At 42.4% G+C, this 27,060-nt stretch overlaps 1 protein-coding gene across 2 annotated transcripts; it reads right to left on the reverse strand.

Annotated features, from left to right (window-relative positions):
• Nucleotides 1-1,558: 1,558 nt before the first annotated feature.
• tmem164 (transmembrane protein 164) lies at nt 1,559-25,233 on the reverse strand (the record flags this gene model as incomplete). 2 transcript variants are annotated; one of them, XM_080530248.1, is made up of 6 exons in its annotated part: nt 1,559-1,765; nt 2,796-2,896; nt 4,271-4,349; nt 10,283-10,349; nt 14,725-14,774; nt 24,856-25,233. In XM_080530248.1, 6 exons carry the CDS (start codon nt 25,216-25,218, stop codon nt 1,559-1,561), a joined length of 867 nt encoding a protein of 288 aa, XP_080386374.1. The 2 variants fall into 2 exon arrangements, with proteins under 2 accessions (XP_080386374.1, XP_080386375.1); XM_080530249.1 differs by lacking the exons at nt 10,283-10,349; nt 14,725-14,774 and having other exon boundaries at nt 24,856-25,218.
• Nucleotides 25,234-27,060: the final 1,827 nt, after the last annotated feature.

Below are 27,060 nucleotides of genomic sequence, written 5' to 3' on the forward strand. Positions count from 1 at the left end.
CAGCACAGTGCACATTCACCCAGACAAAAAGTGTACAAAAATGTTACCATATCCCTTGTTTTTGTGATGTGTACTTTTATAGACACACAAAGATCCCTCATACACTCTTTATAAAACGGGAGTGATCCAATGATCGTAGTGGTGGAGATGGTACTTAAACCCCTTAGACATAATTCAATACTTCCCTTAAAACAGGGGTTCCCAATATCTCCCAAAGTAGCTCTATGAAGGTCATCAAATACATGAATACATTGAACATACAGTACGTGATTGTTTAGATAGAACAAGTATATACTGGGGTCCTTGTAGACTGAAATTGGGAGGCCCTTTTGAAATAACCTGGATGACAACACTCAGACTGTAGATCCAAGTGCAATGTTATACACAATCCCATTAGACTGAGGATGATGTCAACATGATATCTACACTACATTTCTATCTGCATTGTCCTGAAAGTTGCACTGAATATTCCCCAGGGTCAGTGTCCCTTCAGTGATTCATCACTAAAGCACCATCTCTCCCTCTAAGATCCCTGTCAACAGGGCATTGCTCCACTCAACCCTACTGTCCCACACTGGTCTTACAGGACTGGGTAGGTGAAAGTACCACAGGTAAAAAGGTCCTCTCCATAATAGTTTTCACCTCTACAGTTTTGTGGGACAAGTGAGGACAGTGGCAAGGGACACATCTTAGAGAGGTATCAGTGGAGAGAAATGGTTCACCAGTAGAGAGAGAACGGTAGGAGCAGGTTTCTCCTCTCCAGTCTGAGACTGACCACTCCAACAGGACGAGGTGATCACACTGCTGACAACAGCTACATCAGCCTTGAACCGTGATTTTTCAAAACAAACAAAACATCAAAATATGAGATGTTTTCTTCTTTTTTTTTTTTTTTTTTTTTTTTTACAATGGATACATACATCATATATTCTTAAATATAAACATAAAATGGCAACATGACCCTTTTATGGACCAACTGGCATGGCTAGCAAAACAAATAATTGAAAGTGTAACAATGATAGGTCAGTGACCGCTGTGTTGGCCCCATGTTCGTCATATCGACATTACAACTACAAAAGGCAACTTAAGAAAAAAGATATTCGTGTCACAATAACTCTTGTTTAGGAAATCTGACCCAAAAAGAAAAACAAGACAAACAAAAGAAAACAAAGGCAAATTAAACCTGGGGGGTATTCCACCAACGTCGCTAAAGGAAAATCCAGGCTTATTTTTGATCATTTATCAAGTCTCACGAGACTTGCCTGGATTTTCCTTTAGCATCATTGATGGAATACCCCCTGGCCAGCCACACAACTACTACTACTAACATCAGCAGTCTTCTCATTGTGTGCATGCATGTATGTATCCAAGCCAGCAATAACACTAGAAGGATGACACATTGTTTCATTGACCCTGAAATGCTTTTTCCTTTTTACAGTAAAAATAATTATGGTAAGTGGTGCAAGATGCATTAAAAATATTGATACAAAATTCCCAACATAAGAACAGGCGTTTGATGTGAAAGGCTACGTCTGTGTGTGTGTGTCTGTGTGGACTTTCAGTCGACCTTCTTGCTGCGCAGTCGGGCGGTGTCCAGCAGGTACCGGCAGGTGGGGCCGGTGTGGTGGGCGAGGAGGGTCAAAGCCTTCCCATGCACCAGCGTCAGCAGGGTCTGGTGACCTGTGGCCCAAACCCGGTACCAGGGTCCGTAAAACGGGTCAGACACCGCGGGGCACAGCATGTTGTTGAGATTGACCTCCGTCACCTGGGTAGAGGGAGCGTAGAGGAGAGGAAAGTAAGAGACTGGCTGGAGAACAAACAACTGAGACCCCATTTAGGTAATAATATAATATATACCTTATTTGGTAATAATATAATATATACCTCATTTGGTAATAATATAATATAATATATACCTCATTTGGTAATAATATAATATATACCTCATTTGGTAATAATATAATATAATATATACCTCATTTGGTAATAATATAATATATACCTAGTTAACAGTAATAAGCGACAACAGATTATGATTTGTTTGTTTATTTAATCATAAAAATAAACAAAAAATAGTTCCGCAACTGAACTTCAAATGGACTGTTGCCTAGTAACCTGAACACAAACAATGTAGTCTAATTAACGGTCATTTAGTAGAACATCTGTGCGGCGGAGTGATACATATATTTACTGTAAAGTCCCAGTGCTGTTATACTGTATATCAGCACTCATGGAATGCCTCTTGTCCAATCAAATTACTTGGTCGGAACTAACTGTTGTATAATATAATATATACCTCATTTGGTAATAATATAATATATACCTCATTTGGTAATAATATAATATATACCTCATTTGGTAATAATATAATATATACCTCATTTGGTAATAATATAATATATACCTCATTTGGTAATAATATAATATATACCTCATTTGGTAATAACATAATATATACCTCATTTGGTGTTTTATTAATAGCATCAGGGAGTGTCAGAGAAGAGAAATCAGCCGTGTCAAGATCATTAGTCACGCTCTTATGTCAAGCACCCAGCTCCTTTGTCAAAAATCTACACAGTTGTTTGACTTCAATGTCTGTGTGCTGTACACGGCCGTATCTGTCTCCCACGTCTGTCAGGCACTGTCTTGTATCTGACTCTGACATCTGGATCCTGTGCATTACTAGTATCACACCCCTATGTACCATGTGTCTCTGCCACCGCCCCTCTCCTCTAACATTGAGCTAAGTGGAGAGGAGTTATGCTGTGTGACCAGCAGAGGGCTCTGTGTCTTACCAGGCCCAGACCCTGCAGGAAGAGGAAGTGATAGAGGAACAGGATGCCAGTGGAGAGGACAGCCCACCACATGTCCCCCAGGGGCTCGGGCTTGTACACACCTGCACAGGGGAACAGCAAGGCAGCCATTATCAGCTTACAGTCATTGAAATGATGTGAACATTGGGGACAGACAATGTAGAACTGACCATACAATGAAGGATGACTTCCATCAGACGGGAGCTGAATGACTAGTGGTGCCCTTCCCCTTACATGAATATCATAGACTGCAGATGGCTTTCAACGGTGATTCACTACTGTGCTCTAACCTGCCCTCCAGCCACGTTGAAAAAAGAAAAACAGGTTCCACCGAGTTGCAATAGGAAACGGCAGGATTTGCAGCCCTTTAGGCCTTCCCCACGCCCAAACTCTCCGGATCCCCTCCTCCCCTTTCTCTTAGGCCTTAAGCATCTCTCCCTTTCTAACAGTGGATGCATTTTAAACATGGCCATGTGTTTAGAAGCCATCTCTCCACCACTGTGTTCTGGTCCAGACAGAGTCAATTAAGTCAGAGGACAGAGACAGCTAGCAGCAGAGAGTCAGGAGCAGGGAGGGAGGGAGGGAGGGAGGGAGGGAGGGAGGGAGGGAGGGAGGGAGGGAGGAAGGGAGGGTGGGCGGGAGGGAGGGTGGGCAGAGAGCAGAGAACAAACACTCCATTCATTGTTCCCTCAGTCAGACCCACCCACCCAAGAGTGCAGTAGACTACTGTACCACTCTGCCCTCACAATACACAGAGACCCACTACACTAGACACCCAGATACACAGAGACTATTATCACGGAGCCATCAGGAGCTTTGCTATTACGTTGAGCTCTCTTCTTTGTTATGCTGTCATTCCACATCAACCAATGGAGCTGAGAGCAAAGGCAGGAGGGAGTTTCCTGGTGCAGAGACCTGCTTTGGGGGATTCAGGGCAGTGACTCAGAAAATTCCACTGTGTAATCGGCAGTGTCCCATCAGTTACAGATGTTTCAGTCATACTGACAAAGCAGAAACACTGCAGCAATGATGTGTTTTTGTTTTGTTTTACTTTACCCTTTCTGTTTGGTTGACAATGACAATGTTATCTGGTACATTTGATATGTGTTAGGGGGTGCACTTTGATAGACATCCAAGCATCAACTATTGTCCACCACTAAAACAAAAACAGCAACGTACCGGAACAAACTGTTACAACCAATACATGAGAAGATTTAAGATAGGGTTAGAACACGTTGTCAAGAGAAAGACATTGAAAGACAACATTGGTTGCAAGAACAACATTTTACACTAGGTGGCAGTCTATCATTGTTTTCCCCAGGGTTCTGCCTCACTCTCTAAAACATTCTCACAACAAGAGGGAGAGATTTGATTGGTTAAGCTAAGCAAAGCTAAGCTATCTATCCAGAGGTGAATCTAAGAGCAGGGACCACATAAAACAGAAAGGCAACACCTACCTCCCTTTCTGACGAGGTAGACAGGCACCAGGTACAGCATGGAGTGCTGGATGTAGTAGATCTCCTTCTCAAACGGGAGCTACAAAGACCGTCAAAAAGAAGAGAGATTAGGAAAAATACATGCATGGGAAGATAATACATACACCATGTGGGTCTTTGCTTTGGAAATATATTGCTACAAAATATAAAGCTACATTAACTGTACCAATGTTCCACTTTTAACATCGATTTGCCAAGGAAATTGTCATTTAAAACAATGTGAGGCATAATTATTACACCACTCAAAAGGGCAATAAATAGTGTTTTGTTTCATAGTAAAAGGGATGGGGGTTTTTCTTTCTTAACTTTCAGAACACCAAAGAAGAACAGGACAGAGAGAGAGAGAGAGAGAGAGAGAGAGAGAGAGAGAGAGACAGAGAGAGAGAGAGAGAGAGAGAGAGAGAGCGAGAGAGAGAGAGACAGAGAGAGAGAGAGAGAGAGAGAGAGAGAGAGAGAGAGAGAGAGAGAGAGAGAGAGAGAGAGAGAGAGAGAGAGAGAGAGAGAGAGAGAGAGAGAGAGAGAGAGAGGGAAAGAGAGAGAGAGAGAGAGAGCGAGAGAGAGAGAGAGACAGAGAGAGAGAGAGAGAGAGACAGAGAGAGAGGAGAGAGAGAGAGACAGAGAGAGAGAGAGAGAGAGAGCGAGAGAGAGAGAGAGAGAGAGAGAGAGAGGGAAAGAGAGAGAGAGAGAGAGAGAGAGAGAGAGGGAAAGAGAGAGAGAGAGAGAGAGAGAGAGAGAGAGAGAGAGAGAGAGAGAGAGAGAGAGAGAGAGAGAGGGAAAGAGAGAAAAAAAAAAACATAAAAACACTGGATGACTGACATTGGTGAGTAAAACAACAACGTCTTAAAATGGCTGGCCTTGGCAGTAAAATGGTGTGTGTGCCAGCCTGTGGTTGGAGCTGCAGAGGAAGGGAGAAGCTCTGTAGTAAAGCACAGGAAACCAGCCAGCCAGCGTACTACTCTACTTAACATGGTGAACAACCCACACCCACAGAGCTGCAAATGAGCCTATACTCACCACAGCATGAAACAAGTCAACAGGCCATGAACGTTTCAGAACCATGAAAACAAATCAACCAATGCCTATCCACACATTTGATTTGGTTCATTAACGTATATGTTAAGGAAGCAATTAAAATAACAAGAAAGGTAAAACACTGTGGGGCCCCAGGTGATCGGCTATACAGATTTCATTGAAAAGTATCTCATTGTAGCACATCCAAGACTGTGGAGAGTGCAGTGCCACATGTGTGTGAGAGGGGCAGCAGGGTAAGGGGTTCCCAAGAGCAATCGCATGCTGTTGTCACTAGGCTCACACAATAAAAGATGACCATTCAACTGGTTGCCAGGCAGTAGGAGAGGTAGGAATTGGTGGCCACAGACTCGGAGCAGGTCAAGGGGACTCAAGCGTACCGAACAAGGGCAACACACACATCATGAAGCTTACATAAGTAGCCTTTGTCTTTACTACTGTTGAATTCCCCATCCTTTACATTCAACACAATTGACAGCATTGTTGGAATAGGGCGTGTGTACTGTTACATTCTCAACAATAACCGTCTCTTTTGTTTGACGGTCAAAAAGGTGTAATTGCCCATTTTTTTAAGTGCACAGCACAGACTAACCTACTTGTGGAAAGTCTGTAACTCCCTCCCATTCAGGATCCAGGACACCAACTGAATAAGAATCACAGTAGGCCTGATCCTGCCCATTCGTGAACTTGCCAACACCCAGCGGTTGCTCCAAGTTGTTTTATGCCTCTTGCCAAGTGAACAGGACTAAAAGAAAATAGTCTGATGGTTTGATAGAGTATATGGGATAGTTTGATATACAGTATGATTATAGTATATGAGTATTTTTCACTTTTTAAATGATGATCATCTTGAATTATGCCTATTGCCTTATTGTCTTGTGCTGCAATGTCAGGAACCGAAGCCTCAGAATCTTCCTCTCTTACACTTGTGTAATGTGACGTAACAATAAAACCTGATTGCGATCTTATAATCCTGCAGGGAGTAACAGGCCTTTCATGCATGTGTGTTCACCTGTTTAGGCAATGATATGGCTGAGAGGATCATTATCAGCCATAAGATCTGTGACTACAATGTGATTGACCTTGATAACTCTATGACGACGTATGTGCGTGTGTGTGTGTGTGTGTGTGAGAACTCTATGATGATGTATGTGCGTGTGTGTGTGTGTGTGTGTGAGAACTCTATGATGATGTATGTGCGTGTGTGTGTGTGTGAGAACTCTATGATGATGTATGTGCGTGTGTGTGTGTGTGTGTGTGTGTGTGAGAACTCTATGATGACGTATGTGCGTGTGTGTGTGAGAGAACTCTATTGGTGCTTTTCCATCAGCAGCCCGCGTTAGTGCAGGGTTAGATCAGTTCGAGGTCAGGTCGGGTCACTTTGATCTGTTCTGGTTTTCCATTATACACAAACCGACCCGGACTAGTAGGAGGAGTAGACGATCGTAGGCGGAGTTACGCGTCACACGCAGCCTGGCAAAAAGCTTCCGGGTGTACACAGCAACAGCCGTGATTTTTTTGGAGAGAAAGAGAAAGAGAGAGAGGAAAATATGTACACATAATAAAGTCATGTTTTTTGAACCCTTAAAACCACTGCCTTCACTCGTCTGCTTTATGAACTGTAGTATCATCATCGGGAAACGCCGACAAGACGCGAATCTACCGGCATTTGACTCATGACACAGCCGGTGTTATTCACAGACAAACACGGTGCCGTTTGCGGGTTAATAACTTCGGTTTACCGGGGGTTAGGATAACAATTCAAACGTGTCCGGAAAGAGGAGAAGCCAGGGAATTCAAACGTTTTTGAATGGAGTCGATCCTCCACTCCTATCACCGTGGACACAGCGCGGAGCGAATTCCCTGTTAAAACCGGCATTTGACTCATGAGTGAACGGCGAACTCCTGGTTCATCGAGTTTACGGTTAAAAGCATAACTTCTCGGGGTGTCAGCGCGGTGGTTAAGGGCTCAAAATGACCGTAGACAGATGGTGAAGTTAGCAAAGGAGTATTGTGTTTGTACCACCTCCACAGCCGGTGTTATTCACGGACAAACACGGTGCATAATAGCGATTTTTGTGTTGTGCTTGTAAATAAAAGTTATATGATTCATTGAAATGACATTAAACTAAGATAATACGATGGTCAGCATAATTTTCCGAATCTTTATTAATAAGCTATTATTATAGTGAATGTGGTATTTCAAGATGGCGGTTAGTGAAGAAATCTATGGGATGGGACATGGGATGACGATTTCCATTGACCAATCAACGGTGTGCAGCGTCACACGTCACACGCAGCCTGGCAAAGAGACCCGGATATGAAATTTTAGACCCTGCTCTCGATGTGGAGCTAAAGAAGCGAGCTGACCTAGGACCGAACCGACCTGGAACGACGAATGGAAAAGGGGAACGAAGCGGGCTGACCCGGGTCAGCACCAGGTCAGCACCGTAGTGGAAAAGCGGCTTATGATGACGTATGTGCGTGTGTGTGTGTGTGTGTGAGAACTCTATGATGATGTATGTGCGTGTGTGTGTGTGTGTGTGTGTGTGTGTGTGTGTGTGTGAGAACTCTATGATGACGTATGTGCGTGTGTGTGTGTGTGAGAGAACTCTATGATGACGTATGTGCGTGTGTGTGTGTGTGAGAGAACTCTATGATGACGTATGTGCGTGTGTGTGCATGAGCCCTCCTTCCTCTCGGTCTCCTGACGTACAGTTATAAGAGAGACTTTCCACAGAAGTGGTGTGCCTCCAACAGGAGTATCTGTGTGAGCAGAGTCACTACCCATCTTCCGCCGCTGACTGAACACCCATCTCTTCAGGCTACATCTTGACTGTCCCTCCTAAAGACCTCTTCACCCCCCACTACCCCTCTGTACAGTTCCTCTACTGTTAATAATAATAATAATTAAAAAACTAAACTAAACAAAAAAAAAATCCTTCTTATAGCATTGTAACTGACTGATGTATAGCTGATTCACTTACTTTACACAAATGTAAGTGTAATATAAATATAAATGTGACAAATGTAAGTGCTTTGGATAAAAGCGTCTGCTAAATGTAATAAATGTAAATGAGCAAGATGTAAATGGTAAATGGACTGACTTATATAGCGCCTTATTCCAAAGCGCTTGACAACGGCCTCATTCACCCACACCCACACACATTCACACACCAATGGTGGTAATCTACCATGCAAGACGCCGGCCCGCTCATTGGGAGCAATTTGGGGTTAAGTGTCTTGCCCAAGGACACTTCGACATGTGGCAAGCCGGGGCTCGAACTGCCGATCTGCCACCCTTGTGGTCATTAGACGCCGGCTCTACCTCCTGCGCCACAGCCGCCAGTTTGACCGTGACCGGGGAGTCAATATCCAATGTCAACTAACAAGAGAAGAAGTGAGAAACATGAGATGAGTCATGTGATTATGTTCCACTTTTGATGAGGTGAGCGAGTGGCACTCCAAAACAAAGGGTAGGGGTAAAAATAAGAAATGGGATTGGGCCTTAGTCTCCTGTCACCTCCCCTTGGTTAAACCCTGGCCAAGACCCATCTCTACCTGCCCGACACCTGATACGTGATTAGTAGGGAGGCACCCGTGTGAACATCCTGGGCCGACACGGGTTACAGATGATTCATAACACAATCGGACAATACCGTTTATTTGTTAGTTATTTACCTATTTGTACCCTGGGATTTTTATAAATTTGTTTTGCTTTTGATGAACACAAATTTAAATCAAACAACTAAGTGATGGAATAACTTGTATTATGTATTTCTATAAAACAAATAAGAACTAAGGAAGCCCTTGTTTTGTTTTGGCGTAGAGTGGTAAGTGGGTTATTATTACAAATTAAGAAAAGATTCCTCATCACATTAACATGCCAGGTTACAATCAATAATCAGTCTGAATAATGGCTCATTTTAAAGTAATCAGGATCACAGATTGTGCAAATGTCTGCCAATATCGGCTATGCCAATTGCTGGCCGATCAATCGGTGCATATACACCCCCCCCCCCCCCCCCCCCCCCCCAACACACACACACACACACACACACACACACACACACACACACACACACTATGTGGGATATGGAACCACATTCTTACCTTTAGAATGTTGTTATACTACACTATGCATGTGTATATGACCTTCAAATCCACTTAGCTGGAGTATAGTATTTGTCTAAGTGTCCAAACACCAATGGACTATAAGATGTGATCTGTAGCAAAAGAGACATTCCAGAGTAGGAATAGAAAAAAAAGAAAAGATCTCTTGAAAAAGACCCTAGGACATGAAGAAAGAGGGAAGGGGGGGGGGGGGGGGGTTGTGGCAGGGCAGTGTCACAGCTATTTTATCAGCAGCAGCCAAGTAAAGCTACTGTTATAGGAGCCCTGCTTTAACAGTGTCATGTTACATTACTGCATGTACTGGAGGCCAATACATCTTATCTATCCTCATGTTTAACTCACTTCAGAATCAACTTTCAACTTTATCTTCGCTAAGAAGCTACACAGGATGCAGAGTTGCCATCCAGGAACAATTCCATTTCGTTACAGAACAGTACATGAAGTCCTTGAGAAAGGGATGACATCATAGCTGTGTTGGTTCTTTGCACAAACGACATTGTCCTACAGTCTTGTGATGAACAAACAACTAACCCTTGAGGTGTTCTAACCGCTTCCTCATATAGTCAAACACATGTGCTATTCTCACCATGTCATAACGCAGGACAAGATGTGCATTTGGAGGCGATCCACATGCAAATGACCACACAATATTTGCAGCATATGAAAAATCATATTTAATGATATGCTGGAATGAGAGTCTAGCTGAGGGAGAATGCAGGGCTCCCTCAAACAAATAACACTGTTATTTAGTGTCATATTATAAATATGGTGCAAAAGTGCAATTTACATTCAATACTATGGGTTACCTACCAGTCTGGTGTTGACCACAGGAAAGACAAGAGCCAGCAAAGCACCGTTCAACATGTGGACCTGAAGCCTGTGGGCAGAGAGAAAACACAACGACAGAGTGCTTAGCACTGGTGCATTCAGCTAGCAGCCGCGCCACTGAGCCCCGTCACAGTGCAAGGCTAAGGCTAAAGGCACAACAAGTGCACATTTAAGTGTGTGTGTTCACTCAATAAAATACAAAGCATATTGGGATCCATTGGGTGAAATTCAGTTTTTCATATAATTATATGTCATATTGTCGAGTAGCCTTCCCCCCCCCCCCCCCCCCCCCCCTTATTAGTGAAAATGCGTGACATGGAAGACAAACAAGATTGACATAATAGGGTTAGGATATACAATATAATATATATAAAACAGAAATACAGACAATAAAAAAGAAGTTACGGTGATATGTGTGTTGATATAAAAGTCTGAGCGGGAATCTTAAGTTGGTGTGTGAAGAGAGGAGTGTGCCGGGGAAGTATCTAATAATAATAATACAAAAAGAAATAATAATAATAATAATAACAATAATAATACATTTGAAAATAAGTTAAGTCAGTTATAATAACTGTAATAGAATGGCACGAGGTATACAATTTCAGTCAAAATACTGTATAATATAACACAATAGTATATAATAATATAATAAAACAATACAATAACACAATATAGGCGTGACACAATATAATACAACAAATAATACAGTACAACACAATACAACAATGACAACTATACTACTTGATATTTCACCTATAAGGCCCACCCCTAAATCTGAGTGAACATAATACTGTACTTCTGATTATGTGATTATAGGATAATGATAATGATAATGATAATAATAATAATAATAATAATAATATCTTAGATTTATATAGCGCCTTTCTCAGACCCAAGGACGCTTAACAGATTTAATTGACAGACAGAACAGAAAAACAAATCATAATAGGATCACTAATGCAGATCATCTTCAGTCTGACCTTTGGAAGTCAATCCATCCCTGTAGCCACGTGTTAGCTCTCAGGGAACGTGGTTTGATTATCATAACCAGTTATTTAGTTTGTAAACAGACTAAATTAGTTACGTAATAATTCCACCCCCGCACCCCCCCCCCTTCCCCCGCAATGGGGATCACACCACAACATGGGATCTGCTTTACTTTATTTTTCCAATAGGTTTGCCATGAAGTTCAGTCAAAGTTTCCTTTCCCATGTCTCTGTCCAAAGTCAGTACACACACAGGCCTAATTCAAATGAGCCTCCTCTGTGTGTGTGTGTTCAAATAAACGATTGAGATGTCTTTTTGCAATGCATCTAACAAGAATGTTAATTTATGTGATTTCAGAACGTAACTATCAACAGTTAAACCACATGGTTAACATATGCCATATCGCTCAGTCGGAGCATGATACTTGAAACCAATGCCGTGCAAATGTGGGTTCCTAATCTGGCGGGCAGGGAGAGGTTCCGAGAAGTTCCTCAAAATGTGTAATGTTGTAAATATCCAACATCCTCATTACTAACCTCTATTTGCAACAAGAGTGATTACACCATATAGTCCAGCCCATATAGACAGTCGTTAAATCAATACTGAAGCTTGTGTTGCCAAAGGCTGCTGTCAGACAAACATCTCCTCTTACAGTGTTTTGGCTTCCCCTTGTATTTCCCCACAGACTGGGGTAAGGTAACTGCTCAGATAACAGCAGCTGACATTTGAGTATGGATAAGACACCAGGAGGCATAGGCCAGTCCTGTCCTGTGACACACAATGCAGAACAACTGAATACAATAGACGTGCATGGCACTACAAGACTTGTAGTGCATGGATAGTGTGGGACACTGAGGAGCCTGTTGTACACAGGTTCCCTGTGGGGGGCATGCCTGACTCCGCATGACTGAGTGTTGATCTTGTCTCACAGCGGTATCCTTCTCTCCCATGGGGAATTCTCCACTGCGGTGTGTCCTACCTCATCTCAAAGGAATAATCTGGGCCCAGAGAGATTAGCACAGAGGTGTAACCCCCCACCCCGCCTTGCTCTCATCCACAGGGATCGAACACAAATGGGAAACACTGTAGTGAAGGGCTGCCTTCAGCTGTGCATGGCCATCGTCTCCTAGATGTGACATTCAGCACTGGCTTCATAATGTGGCCAGATTCAATGTTGCTCCATAAAGAACCACGAGCAAAGCAAGAAAAAGCTTTCCCATGTCTTACCACGTGTTTAAGAGCAGGAGTGTCTCAAGATCCCTGATTGATAAAGGCTATGATAGAGAACATATTTGTTTGTGGAAAACAAGGTACAAAAACATTTCTAGTTTTCTTCAATTGTAACCCTGCAAAAAGTGTGACACCAATGAGAACAGCCAAAAACTCAAACCAAGATTTCTGGTAAAAGTGTGTGTGTGTGTGTGTGTGTGTGTGTGTGTGTGTGTGTGTGTGTGTGTGTGTGTGTGTGTGTGTGTGTGTGTTGGGGGTGGGACTCGGCTACAGTCTCTGGAAAGTAGAAAGGACAGGGACAGTGAAAGTGCATTTGCCCTGCAGGTCAGAAAAGTGGCAGTGACATCTCAGCTTTCCATTACCTCCCTCTCTCTGACCTACATGTGAGTGTACATCAATCTAAAGAGATTTACACTCTAATCTATTTAACATTTATATGGAGCCAAGAGGTCAGTCTCCAGTCAATCTAATTGGATCCATTTCCCAATCACTAATGCAATCGAGTACAGCTCTATGAAGAATGGGTTCAATATAGGGATGGGAATCGAGAACCGGTTCCAGTTGAGAATCGGTAACAAATGTTTATGCATCGGTATCAATAATATCCAAGGTTGGCCCCGCGGTGGTGTAGCGGTCTAAGCACTGGCCACTAGTGCATGCTGCCCACCGGGGACTGGGTTCAAATCCCAGCTCGCCAGATCCGGATATGGCTGGGGCACACACGGGGAGCGGCATATTGGGCGGCCGCTCCCGAGGGCGGTATAGGAGTATTTCCGGACAAGGATCCGTCGCGCAACAGCGCCCCCGGGGTGCCGGAATAACAGGTGCTGGGCTCGAGGAGCCAGTCAGCTAGTCTGCCTGGCGGCCTCTTCTGGGACTGCCGGCCACGGGGTCGTGCGGCGGATCCTTCGCAATAGGCAGGGGATAATTGGATGCTAGGTTGGGTTCAATTGGCTACCAAATTGGGTGAAAAAAGGGATAAAATCTGAAAAAAAAAATAATAATAATAATAATAATAATATCCAAGGTTATCGATTCTCCTATCGATGCCGGCATGTTTTGCGCATGCGCCGATAGCCTCATGATAACGTCTTGCTACTTGTAACATCTGTACAATTATAATTTCAACAATATGCTAAAACATCTTTTGACGCAACATGGGCTAAAATGACAGGAATGCCATGTTTTTAACACGCTACGTACGAGTGCCACTGCTTCCCAAGCGAGCAACACATCCGTCACTGAGGGTAAATATGCTGTGCTAATACATTAGCTCCACGCAGGCAGGCTTAGCAGATGTTTTCTTTGACTTAGAAACCCTAAATGAAAATGAATGCTGTACAAATATTCTCCCATTTCATCCATTCCCAGCTCAGCAGCTACAGCCAGCTGCCCGTATTTCATATAGCTCACATTTATTTTCAAAGTTATATCCTTTTAAGAAAAGGACCATGTAATGTTTCTTAGTGTGTAGAACAAATAAGACTTCGTAAGGTTTGTACCTTTATGCTAGCAGTGTTAGCTCTTTATTTACGTCTGCTTTCCACTCTGAACTCTTCATCTCTGACTTATTACCCGCAGTTACTATCGCTATACCTATAGGTCGATGATGTAGTGCCAAGCTATAATTACAGAACATTTAATTTATTTTCCATTAGGCTATTTTTTATTTTTTTCATTAGGCTATTTTTTATTTTTTTTAAGTTAAAATGTTATGTTCAGATGATATACACTGTGTTGAGAGACTCGAGATAATAAAACAGCTGCGTTGATGCTGAAAACCTGTGTAGGCCTACTTTTTTTCCCCACACAGAAAATGTATCGGGAATCGATAATGGAATCTGTATCAATAACATCTTATCAATTCCCATGCCTAGTCCAATAGGATGTAGTAAACACCTAACCGTTACCCTATCTTCAAAACACGCACTTCCTCACAAAAAAAGAGTCCCTTACCAAGTCTACCAGTGAGCCCAGGGAGGGAGTCATTAGGAGCACAGAGGTGTTGACAGTGTGGTGGTTTATTCTAAGAAGCAATTTGACAGTTAGTTGAAATAATGCCTCATATGATTGTCACCGGCTCCAGCGTGTTCTCACATCGCTGCCATAGCCTGGGACTTTGGGTGAGGGTGGGTCGATGTGAGTTGTGTCAGTGTGGAGGGATCTGATTAGGGTGGTGGCAGTGGCAGTATGTAGAATGCACTCACCTAAAGATGACCATGGCTGTTTTACATGGCGGACAGGCCAGTAGGACGATCTGTGGAGGAAGACAACAAAAATATGTGATTTCATATTCAATTATAAAGCCAGGTAACATGGAAGGCAGCTGAGGAGCAAAGGCTATTGGATGAAAATCATGGTGTTAGATGGCATTGTTGTAATCATCAGAAAGCTGTGTATTCATGGGTCTCTGTACAGGCAAAATGTTTCACACATCCATTGTCATGGGTGCTTAATGTTTGTGTGTATGCCCGCAAGTGAAGGTGTGTGATAAACTTGCATGAATCCAAGCTGTTATCACTCATCTACAGTGCAACGTCTGATTCTTATCTTAAGTGACAATCAGCCTAAATGGGGAATATCTTAAATAACAATCATAAACAACAGTATGATAAGACACTTGCTTTCAGGCAAAGCTAATCATCAACCTTAACAACAACAACTCAAGATGATAACGTCATCCACGACAACAGTTGGGAGTCCTCAAGAGCATTATCTATCTATTAGACCATTATTTCAGAATTGTTACAGGCCTATGCGCAAGGTGTAAACCATTAGTTAGCAACAGAAATCGGATGATCAGATTACAGTTCGCTATAAAGTACCAAAAGAGCCTGCAGAGTTATGGAAAAAAGTATTGGGGACAGATGAGACAGATATGAACATGAGTGAACCAGAAAGATGGCAAGTGTAAAGTGTGGAAAAAAGGAACTGCCCAAAATCCTCCGCATACCATCTAATCTGTGACATACAGGTGCAACTCAAAAAATTTGAATATCGTGCAAAAGTTCATTCATTTCAGTAATTCAACTTAAAAGGTTAAACTTAAATATTATATAGACTCATTGCATTGTACATATGCATGATTATACTTTTCAGAGGGCTGACATTTCTGTATTTAAAATCCTTTTCTTATTGATTTCATGAGATATTTAATTTGGGGTTTTCATAAGCTGTAAGCCATAATCATCAAATGTATAACAAATAAAGGCTTTAAATATCTCGCTTTGCATGTAATGAGTCTATATAATATCTAAGTTTAACCCTTTAAGTTGAATTACTGAAATAAATGAACTTTTGCACGATATTCCATTTTTTTGAGTTGCACCTGTATATGGTGCAGGGTTTTTTATGGCTTGGGCGTGTATGGCTGCCGCTGAAACTGGCTCACTTTCGTCCATTGATGGATATGATCCATCATAACTGTTGATGGCAGCAGCAGAATGCATTTTGAATACAGAAACATCTTGTCTGCTGAAGTACAAGCAAATGCTTCCAATCTTATTGGACGGCGCTTTTTATTATTAAAATACCTTGAAACAAACAACTGAAGACGGCTGCAGTACAGGCCTGGCAGAGAACCACCAGAGAATATACACAGCATCTGGTGGGGTCAATGGTTTGATGACTTCAGGCAGATATTGCACAGAGTTATTGCATGCAAACGATTGTCGACCAAATGCTGAATATCATGCTTTATTTGAACATTATATGATTTATTCCAAAACTTTTGGGAGCCTTGAAATAGGGGGAGTATGTTTTTTAAAAATGTGTTCTTTCAAAATAGTGAAAGCAATCTGAAAGAACCCCCCCCCCCATTGAATTCAAGCTGAGAATATCTACTTTGACCCCATAGTAATTGTTTGATTTAAAATCCGAACTGTTGGGAGTATAGAGCTAAAAAGAAGACAAAATTCTTCCTCTTTCCAATACCGTACTTCAGGGGGGCACTGTCCCCCTTGAACCCTGGAGTCTAGACTGTGGGATGGCCTGCAGAGCCGTCCTGATTACAGGAAGGATCAATGCTTTGTATCTCTGTTCCCAGATTGACTGAGGAGGAAGCCATTGCAAGAGGGGCAAGTGAAGGTAGGCCAACATGAGGAGAGCGATACTGTGAGATTTATTTTCTTTCAGTGTAAGAAAGGTACACAGATGATGAAGAGGACCATCTGTCCTCACATACCATTACTAAAAGCCAAAGAAAGCTCAGCCTAATTACAGCCAGTGGGCAGAGGAGCAGGAGGAAAGATCTCACGTGGGACAAGGTGGAATAGAATCTGATCTGACGTTATGTAAGGGATGATATCAGCACCTTCTCCCTCCCTCCCACTGCTCCTTTCTCATGTGATATAGGCTAAGCAGACCAAGATAAGCTCATGGTAAAGGGCATCTTTTTATTTCAGAGCCGTTCCATTTTAACATCCAACTACCAATGTGACACGGTGTGGTCAAAAGGTCTGCATGACACATAATTGGAAAGCTTACAATCTTCACTTTCAAAATCTGTAAAAAAAACAAAAACAAGCCATGGACAAAAATATTGGCACCCCTGCACTTCTGTCAGATAATGCACCACCTCTTCCAGAAAATTGTTGCAATTACAAATGCTTTGGTATTCACATGTTTATTTCTTTTGTTTGGATCGGAACAAGGCATCCATGCATGCCAGAGTTGATACTAGTCTCCTCTCATCTAACATCATATCCCCAAATCTACCTTTAAACCAACAATGTTAACACAGATAACTGACAGGGATACCATTAAGAGCTATTTCACCTATAAAGGCATTTAAAGTAACAGCAAACTGCCCTTAAAAATAGAAAAGGACTTCAAAAACCCAACAGGACAACCATTTCCTGTGTCCAAATAGTGGCTGAGACGCTCAGAGCAGAGAGGATGGACAGTAGATTGACTGCAGCAGGACGAGAGTGTGAAGCTGTCCTTCCTGAGGGACAGAGCCTCTTCCTGTCTGCCACGGAGGAGCACGGGGGAACAGGGTTCAGATGGCCTCTGGGCGTGACAGACCATGGAAATGAGAATGACAAACCTGCCTGGAGAAACATCCACAAGGCCAAACCAACATAATATTTACACAAAACTGACTCAAGTGCACTCACAAGCACAACAGACACATTCTAGTCATGAACTGTTTACTATTACTTCTCTTCTGCTCCATCATTGGTTTTGGAAATTCAATTTTTATCGCAATACAGGAACATGCTTGCCTTGTGTGAATGAGACTGACATTAAAGGCCCACCATAAAGTTTTGCCACATTGAAAATGCTAGTTTTAATAGCAACAAACGTGCACATCCTCATAAGAAAACCAAACGTGAAAAGAATAATAATATAAAAATGAAAAACACGTAACGACCAGTGTTCTACCCGACACAGACATTAGAAAATGATTTGTTTGGACTGATACAGCACTCTTCATTGAACGTTCGTCATCATGTGAACTCATTCCTTGATGGCTACCGATTTATCATGGCCATTTAGCTCTATTTTAAAGCTAAAATCTACATAGAGGACCATGGTATATAATTATTTATGTGTTTCTAGCCAGGGCCAGTTAGGCTGGTGCATGCTTCCTTTCTTTCTTGTCCAGGCAAGTTCCTGAATGCACAGAATCAAGGGACCATTTCAAAAGCCATCATGCATCCTGCAAGTAAAGAAGCCCTGTGCTCTACTGGGTTGGGCTGGGCTGTGGTGGCAGTAGTAGTAGAACTAGCTAGGGTATGTTGTGCTATGTTGTGTTCAAAGTTGTGCAATAGGTCCTTGGCCCGATCCCAATTCACCCCTACGGCTCAGTTTTCACCCCTACGGCTCTGTTTTGCGCGTTCACATTTAGGCTCTGTTTGGAGATTTTTCGGGACCACGTTCGATTCGGAGCCATAACCCTACCTCCCAGAATGCATTGCCAATCATCTACAGAAGATTTCGCTCTAGGCAATGCGGAAGACAACCACAAAAGTCATAACTTTTTCTGTAATTAAAATTATGATAACTATCTTAGTTTAATATCATTTCAATGCATTATAGATCTTTTCTTTATAACAGCTCTGGAAGAGCTGTACAACACACGCTGTCTCAGGAAGGCCTCCAAGATCTCCAGGGACCCGACCCACCCTGGGTACGAACACTTTACCAGGCTGCCCTCGAAAAGGCGGTTCAGGACCCTGGCCGCAAGGACAAACAGACTGAAGAACAGCTTCTACCACAGGGCCGTCCAGGCCCTGAACACAGCAAAGACCTAAGTTCTGGGCCCTGGACAGTCTGGACGGATTGATGGCAGCTGCTGGACTGAAAAGAATCAGGTGTAGTGCTGAGACACAAACATGTACATTTCAAGCCTGCAAACTGCGACACTTTAAATAAATGTGAAATAATACTATTGTGCAATATGACAACCCTAGTCGTCTATCTGTACAGTATAGTACAGTGGATTGTGTACATAGCCTTTATTTATGTAAACCAGCTCCTTCCCTTCTTGTGATTTTTTTTTTAAGTGTTTTTTTTCCCCCTTTCCTAACACCAGGGGAGCCACCCCTCCTAAATTTCGTTGTTTGGTACCTGTACTGTAGCAATGACAATAAAGTCCATTCATTCATTCAAAAAAATCGCTATCAGCTCTGCGGTGTCTAACGTTACAGGCTGATTTGTGCATGACATATTTCCATGTCTGATGATCTACTAGTGTCATTTCAATGCATTATAGACCTTTTCTTTATAACAAGCATAACAAAACATTTAACAATCGCTATTATGCCCATGTGATGTGCCTGTGATGTGCCTCTGCTTAACATAGAAATACACGGTTCCACAATCCAGCGCGCTTCAGCCAAGTTTAAGATCCGAGGGTTTTGGTGCTCAGCAGTAGAGGACAATAATAGCAAAAGCTGAGCACTTCCATTAGACTACCAAAGCAAGACACCGGAGCACTCATATCTGCGCGTTTGTCACAGGGTGACAGTCACCCTGTTCCTCTGCAACAAACGTGAAGATTGTATGGAAGCGTCAGGCACAGCCTCCCCATAGAAATAGGCCTACACCATGTCATCGGAGAGCGATTCACATTTCCGAGATGTACAATCCTTTTTATTTAGAAATAAATTCTTACATGTGACGTTTGACAGCGGATGATGGTAGACATATTTAATGTAATGATATCTATCTAACATTAGGCTGATTTGTGCATGATAGTTATGTCACTTATTAAACCAAAACACGCAATCTAAGCAGTTGTTATTATGTAATATTATTGATAGGTTAGGCCTATATCATGTAGCTGACTAACGCCGTGGACAGCGGCTGTTTCTCCAGTGTTCCTGTCACATCGGATTTCGGAACACCATAAAAATAAATCTGCACTCCGTGTCTAATGTTATCTATCTAACGTTACGTGTTTTAAGGCGTCAATGCTTTTCTATGATACTACTGATGACATTTCAGGGTCTTGAAGGGTTGTCCCCTTTCATAGGGAAAGATTTCAACTAGGGCTGGGACGACGCTTCGACGTAGTCGACGTAATCGACTACGTCAATGCGTCGACTTGCGTAATGTGCGTCGGTGCGTCGCAAATAAACAACATGGCTGCGACCAGTTACGAGCGACGTGTCATTGATTTTCAACAACGCTTAACTCGCGCTTTTATTTTGAAGACGCGAAAACGAAACCGGAAGTCTATAATATCAGAATGTGCCTCTTGTCTTTCAGAGTCAGAGAACAGATACCAAACTGCCGGCATGTTTGCTATAATTATATTACTTGGCAGTAGGTAGTCATCACTCAATGCTCGTCTCATTTACAGAACAGCATGGGTTGCTTGCACTGTTTGATCGCGTCATAAAAAATTAACGTCTCACATTGGCGAACATTCACACGGAACACGGAATGGCCGAACTCCGACTGTGCTGTAAAGTGGGTGGAGTATGGGCTCCGCACATGCGATAGTATGTATACTAGTATACTAGATAGTAGTATAATCATGCGAGCTTTTATCAACCGGAGATCTCCGACACAGTCGTACATCAATGGCGCGGTTAAGGCTTATCCCTCTGAACCTGGCCGATCATTCGGTGCAATACTCAAGTATTGTGATTTTCTGTCGTTTTTCTTTTCCCTTTCCCTGTCAGTGTCCCTGTTAGACATGCCATCATTATGAACAGCTAAGATACTGTAACTTGTTGACCTCCTAACTGTCTCTCGCGAAGCGCCCGCCCCACACTTTGAGAAACACTGACCTATAATAATAATAATAACCAGGAGGCAGGCGGGGGGAGAGAAGAGGGGGGGAGCAGAGAGAGGGGGAGAATGTTATATTGTTACTGAGAGGTATAGTTACGGTATTCCGGTTAGAATTTCACTCGAATTGCACTAATTAGAGGATTTTATGTTGGTATTTATTTTGGTATTCCTCCTGAAAATGACTTGAACTTGCCTACTGCATTACTTGCACTTTTCCTTTTATTTGAAGTTAACTTTTATATTTTATAATATTATATTTTATGTTGGACTGTAAGAAAGAGAGGATATTTTTTGTTGTGGAATATTGCCCTGCAGTGCAGAAGCCTAATTTATATATTTGTACAAGAATAATTGAATAAAATACTGAAATGTTAATAAGAGAAGTTTTTGACATTTATTTTGGGAAAATTAAGTGATACATTAATCGAACAGTAAAAATAAGAATCGTTAGACTAATCGTTAAAATAAAAATAATCGCTAGATTAATCGTTAGAAAAATAGTCGTTTGGGACAGCCCTAATTTCAACCACTACGCCTTGTGGCTCTGTTCAGAGGCCTTGGCTCCAAAGCGAGGGGCACTCCAAAACGAGCCATAGGGGTAGGAAAGGGAATTGGGATTGGGCCCTTATGAAACCCCCAGCTGGGTCTATTCTCAGCCCCCCTGAGACCAATTTAAGCAGCACACATTCTCATAACCCAGGGGAACTAGGATAATGAATCTCTGGAGATCAATCCAGTTCAAATCCAATCCAACATGCTGGGACATCTCTGAAATTCTCTTTCCAGAAAACGTCATCTTGGGTGTTGGATGTGTGGGATAATTACAGGGCAAAACAACAAATGCCTGCCCTGTGAGGGTAAGGAAATAAGCACAGGGTGTGCTTCGGTTCTAGTGTAGTGACTGGAAGTGTAAGAATTGGAAACCAGGACATGCAAAATACAATGCAAACAGACCAACGCTCAGGAGGTAAACTAACAGGATCAACAGGCCGGTCTGTTACTGGGAACACCAACACCGTAGTCCACAGCGGTCTGTTACTGGGAACACCAACACCATAGTCCACAGTGGTCTGTTACTGGGAACACCAACACCATAGTCCACAGGGGTCTGTTACTGGGAACACCAACACCATAGTCCACAACGGTCTGTTACTGGGAACACCAACACCACAGTCCACAGGGGTCTGTTACTGGGAACACCAACACCATAGTCCACAGCGGTCTGTTACTGGGAACACCAACACCATAGTCCACAGGGGTCTGTTACTGGGAACACCAACACCGTAGTCCACAGCGGTCTGTTACTGGGAACACCAACACCATAGTCCACAGGGGTCTGTTACAGGGAACACCAACACCATAGTCCACAAGTTAACGGTCTGTTACTGGGAACACCAACACCATAGTCCACAGCGGTCTGTTACTGGGAACACCAACCCCATAGTCCACAACGGTCTGTTACTGGGGGGACACCAACACCATAGTTGGCTTCGGAAGTGGTGAACTAGATGCATCTTTCCTATGACTGACATCTAGCAACAACACTTTGTACTAAGTTGCCAACTTGCCATTATACCTGTGTAGTAACGGCAATTACTGTGGTAATCATATTATACTCTTGCTATAGTAATCGAGTAATTAGGCTATAGTATGTGGAGTTGTGCAGTATGTGTTAGGCCTATTGCACAAGTGGAATTTAACAAACTGCTGTAACACTGGTGTCACAAACAAACTGCTCAACCAAAATACATTACACAATGCAATAACAAAGTAATCACCAATGTACTATGTAACAGCAATGTTATTACAAGAGAGTTACTGCACATATAAACGGGAAACTTAATGTAAAGTGTGACCTAATATCGTGGTGTGATTACTGATTAGACTCTTGCTTGCCATGTGTGTGTGGGGTACATTACTCTGCATGGTGTGTGGGGTAGTAGGGGTACATTACTCTGCATGGTTTGAATGTGATGCAAATTACTCCAGATGAGGACACTCTTGAAAATGGTGTTGCTGGCAGGATGCTTCACTTTTCCTTGTTAATTAAGTGGTAAAAAAACATCTGGGATGTAGTAGGAAGGAATGTTTCATTCTACAGCAAGGAACATCAAAGCCTCTTCCTCCTCCCGCTTTGTCCAACCCAGGCTGTTGCAGAAGGGAAGAGAAAGCTAAGCACTTGTCATTGGTCTTCCCGGCATGGTCCCTCCCTCATACGGTACGGGCATGGCAACATTGAAACTCCTTCTGAACCCATCACACCACTCTGGCACTCCCACTCATCAGCAGAGCTCCTGACAGCTAGACTGTCCATTCTTGAAGCACATCATCCCCTTAACTTCATTTGTCATTTGTTATATCTATTGTTAAACACTTAGCGAAATGATATGTCCCTTTATTGCAGCCTAAATAGTAATTGTTACATTAGCAAATAATCCTTGACCATAAACTGACAAGACTGATGGTGCAAGGGGGCTAAAAGGCATAACGATGACGGTAAACTCTCAGTGGCAGGGTGACACAGAGTTCCAAGAATGACATACAGTAGGCTATGTGGACTGAGCAGTGAAAGCCCTCTCCAGCCCTTGTAGTTTATACAATCTCCGGCTATGTCTACTCATTACAATATTTATCAGATAAGCTAAATATTAGTCTGACGCAAACAGACCAGACAAAGGCATATCTAGCCTATGTCCACAGCAGCCAGGGTAGTGAGTATTCTGGATCCTCCTGAGTACAACAAATAGGCCTATAGCGTATTGAAAACGTGCCTCCTAGAGACTTTTGGTTTAACCCTATCTGAACGTGCAGTGTTTCCCATACATAGTCGAATTTGTCCCGACATAGTCTCATAACGGAACAAAAGTCTTTTTAGCCATGTTTGTTTATTTAGTTGAAGCACATTTTTCAGCACTGCTTGTGGAAAGTGTTCAAGCAGGTTAAAAACCGCCAAGCCTAAAACATATCCAATAGTATTAGGCTACTGATTGCATATGATTATGAATGTTTGGGCTCAGTATTGTTAGAAGTGTGACAAATTATTAAAAAGGGTTTTTATCACACACACAAATGCATCGAAACCACTGGAGAACTCGAGCTAACAAAAAAAATTTAAAAACAAATTTAACAGAGAAAACAGATATGATGCATCTACTGAGGTGACTGGTTCAACCACACGTTACATGTTCAGTCATCCTTGGGCCACAGGGCACCAATCAACACATTTTTGCTTCAAGATAAATAATGCATGTCGTTTTTCAGTATCATCATTACAATCACAGTGTCCTTTTTCTGATCAATCTGAGCTGACATGAGCCATTCAATTAGTAGGCTCCTTACCACACAGTTAATTATAGAATGCAAACATCAAATAGAGTCTCCTCATGGACAACAACCGATGGAACCACCACCAGTTTATGTTATTGAATTGGATGAGAGATGTCCGTTTCTAGTCTCAAGTTGTGGTGGTCAAAATGTGGATGTTTTGTTCTCACAACTTCCTCCATAACTAATACAATGAAAGTAACATGGGACGTGCTCTTTCTGGGTACCATTGCTCGTTTGATTTGGGTTAGGGGATAACCTAGTCAATTGATATCCAAAATATTAAAGAAGTCTGTATATCGTGAGCTTAGAATTATAAGGTTCTATCTCCGTTTAGGGTAGTTCAGAGATATTGAGCGTCAAAGTTTTTACATTCCATTATGTTTTGTGAGATGGAACCTTTGTAATTTATGAATTACTAACTAAAAAATGTCAACATTTTAAAAAATAACACCACACAGGCATTAATAAACACCTAATGGATCAGATTATGAACAAAACTACATTTTGACAAAAACGGAGATAGAACCTTATAATTCTAACGTCACGAGATGAGTAAAAACGTGGGAGGTTCTGCCTAACATTGGACATGGGCCTTTCTCCCACACTGGAAGTCTGCAGGACCGTTTTAATATGATAAGAGGCAATCAGTAGTGGATGTCCGTTATCTTATATTATGGTAAGACATGCAATGATGTGTCGGAGCTGTGAGATACGATCGTTGCCCATTTGCTCAAGCATTGAAGCATTGAAGCATGTAATCTTACCTGCACCATGGTCACAACATGACACGGGTTCAGCAGGTAGATCACCGTCTTGGTGGCGAATTTGAACCCGACCTCCACTCCGAACGTCATACACAGCGCAACCAGCAACAGGTTCTTGCCTAAACTGTCCTCCTTTGTCCTGGGCCCGTCTTTAGCGATCTCCTTGACTTCTTTGGAAATGTTGATCTTCCTCAGAGCGACGAAAATCTCCACGATGGAAATCAAAACTATCACAAAACTCTCGCTCATCCGTTGTTGGGGCGCCAGGAAGGCGGCACATTCCGGGCCCCCGTTGCCCTCAAACTTCGGGTCCACGCCGCCGTACACCCAGTCCAGTAGACTGTAGATGTTATATCTAGACATATTCCTCTTCTCGTATTGGAAAAGGTGCGAACAAGAAGACGGAATAAAAGAGAGTACACTGACTTCTTGTCGAAACATGAACTGCAGTGTTTCTCTCTCCTCTCTTTAAAGCGGAGGCAGAGATGTCTACTGCCACCGCCTCCTATCTTGACAGGTAGCTCTGGTGTTGGACAGCTAAGCTAGCTAACTAGCGTTGGTAGACTGGCTCTAACAGCAGGGGGAGGTACTAAAGGTAGGCAGCAGCTAGCTAACGGTAAACACAAGGTAGTCTCGCATACCAAACCCATAAACCAAGACACAGCCACTGTGTATATGGGGACACGAAAAGGTAATCACGTGATAGATAGATTGACTCACCCACTAGGAAAAAGGCATGCCTGTCTTCCCCCAAATTAATATAGCAATTAGCTAGCTTAGATAAGCCAATTGAGTTAATAAAGCCAAGGATCGAGGTTATTTTTCGTCGATAAGACTATGATATAGCGACACCAGAAGAGGATTTTCGACCCAGTACACGACACGGGGTTACTGCCAGCTAGCTTAATGACCCACCCTGGCAACTTGTTTATTTAGCTTATTGGAGAGCTATATTATTACGATTTGATGATATTCCAGCCCATATCCACGTGCAACGCACGTTATATTTGATACGTATCTTCTTCTTCTTCGATATATTTTTGCAAGAATATGGCATAGCGCTGTTCGCCACACTACCACCAGTAGCTACAACATTAAGCTAGTTATCCATCCCAATTCCTCCTAATCCATTTCGATTTTCACCTCAAACCTTTGGATAAGGACTTCCTGGATTGGCTAGTCGCGTCTAGTCCCGCCTCCCTGTCATCACAGGGGTGTGTTCAGGGATGCGAAACGTTCCGAGCGTTGCGGATTTCCTCGGTCTCCTTGGTTCTTGGCAGCGTATTTCTAGCTGAACCTTTTAACGTTCTCCTGAACAGACCCCTGATTTCAATTAACTGGCATTGGTCTGTGAAACCAGAATGTTTCATGTGCTTTTATGTTTCATGAGGCTAATGCACTGATCACTGATGTGGCAAGACTGACATTTATTAGTCTAGTGGCTGATGATGTTGTCATATTTTTATTTATTTATTATTTAACCTTTATTTAACCAGATAAGTCAATTGAGAACCAATTATCATACACATGTGTATCATTGTCATGTGTATTTTACACGTGGTTTAGACGCTCAATACAAGCACATCAGAAGCACACGCCATAAAGGTCAAGAGTCAGAGGCGTCAAAAAGGTATTATTTCTTATTTCGCGTAGGCCTCAATCATTGTGAAACCTTTTTGAATGCCATATCTTTATTTATAGCCGGGCTGCAACATGCTCTGCATAACCGAACCCTAGCTTAGGTAAACATACATATTATTGTATAGGCCCTATGGCTAGAACATTATATTTTTTATCCGAACGTTCTGTAACGTTGCAGTTTGCGTTCTCCTGAACAGGTCCCGACGGCCCAGGGCCCAGTTGTTAAAAACTCAGAATAATTCCGATTAAAATCAGACAGCTCGATCTGATCCTGGATATCAAAAAAGAATCGGGATCATTCTGATCAAGTTTTGAACAACTGGGCCCTGGTGCCTCACTCAGCGTGTCCTTATCAATATTGGTGTATGTACGACCTCTAGTGGGTTTAGATCAAATAGGTATATAGAGTTAACGCCAGGAAATATTGATGGATATCTTCGTGTCTTTTACTAGTGATCGTCTACTACTTCATTAATATCCGTTTGTTTATCTGTAATAGAAAGTAGCGTTATGGGTGCTTACGTATTAATTATGTTTGCTGCAGGTATATGGAAGAGGAAGACA

The sequence above is a fragment of the Nansenia antarctica genome (assembly GCF_963989245.1).
Source record: "Nansenia antarctica genome assembly, chromosome: 4".
NCBI classification, from domain to species: Eukaryota; Metazoa; Chordata; class Actinopteri; order Argentiniformes; family Microstomatidae; genus Nansenia; species Nansenia antarctica.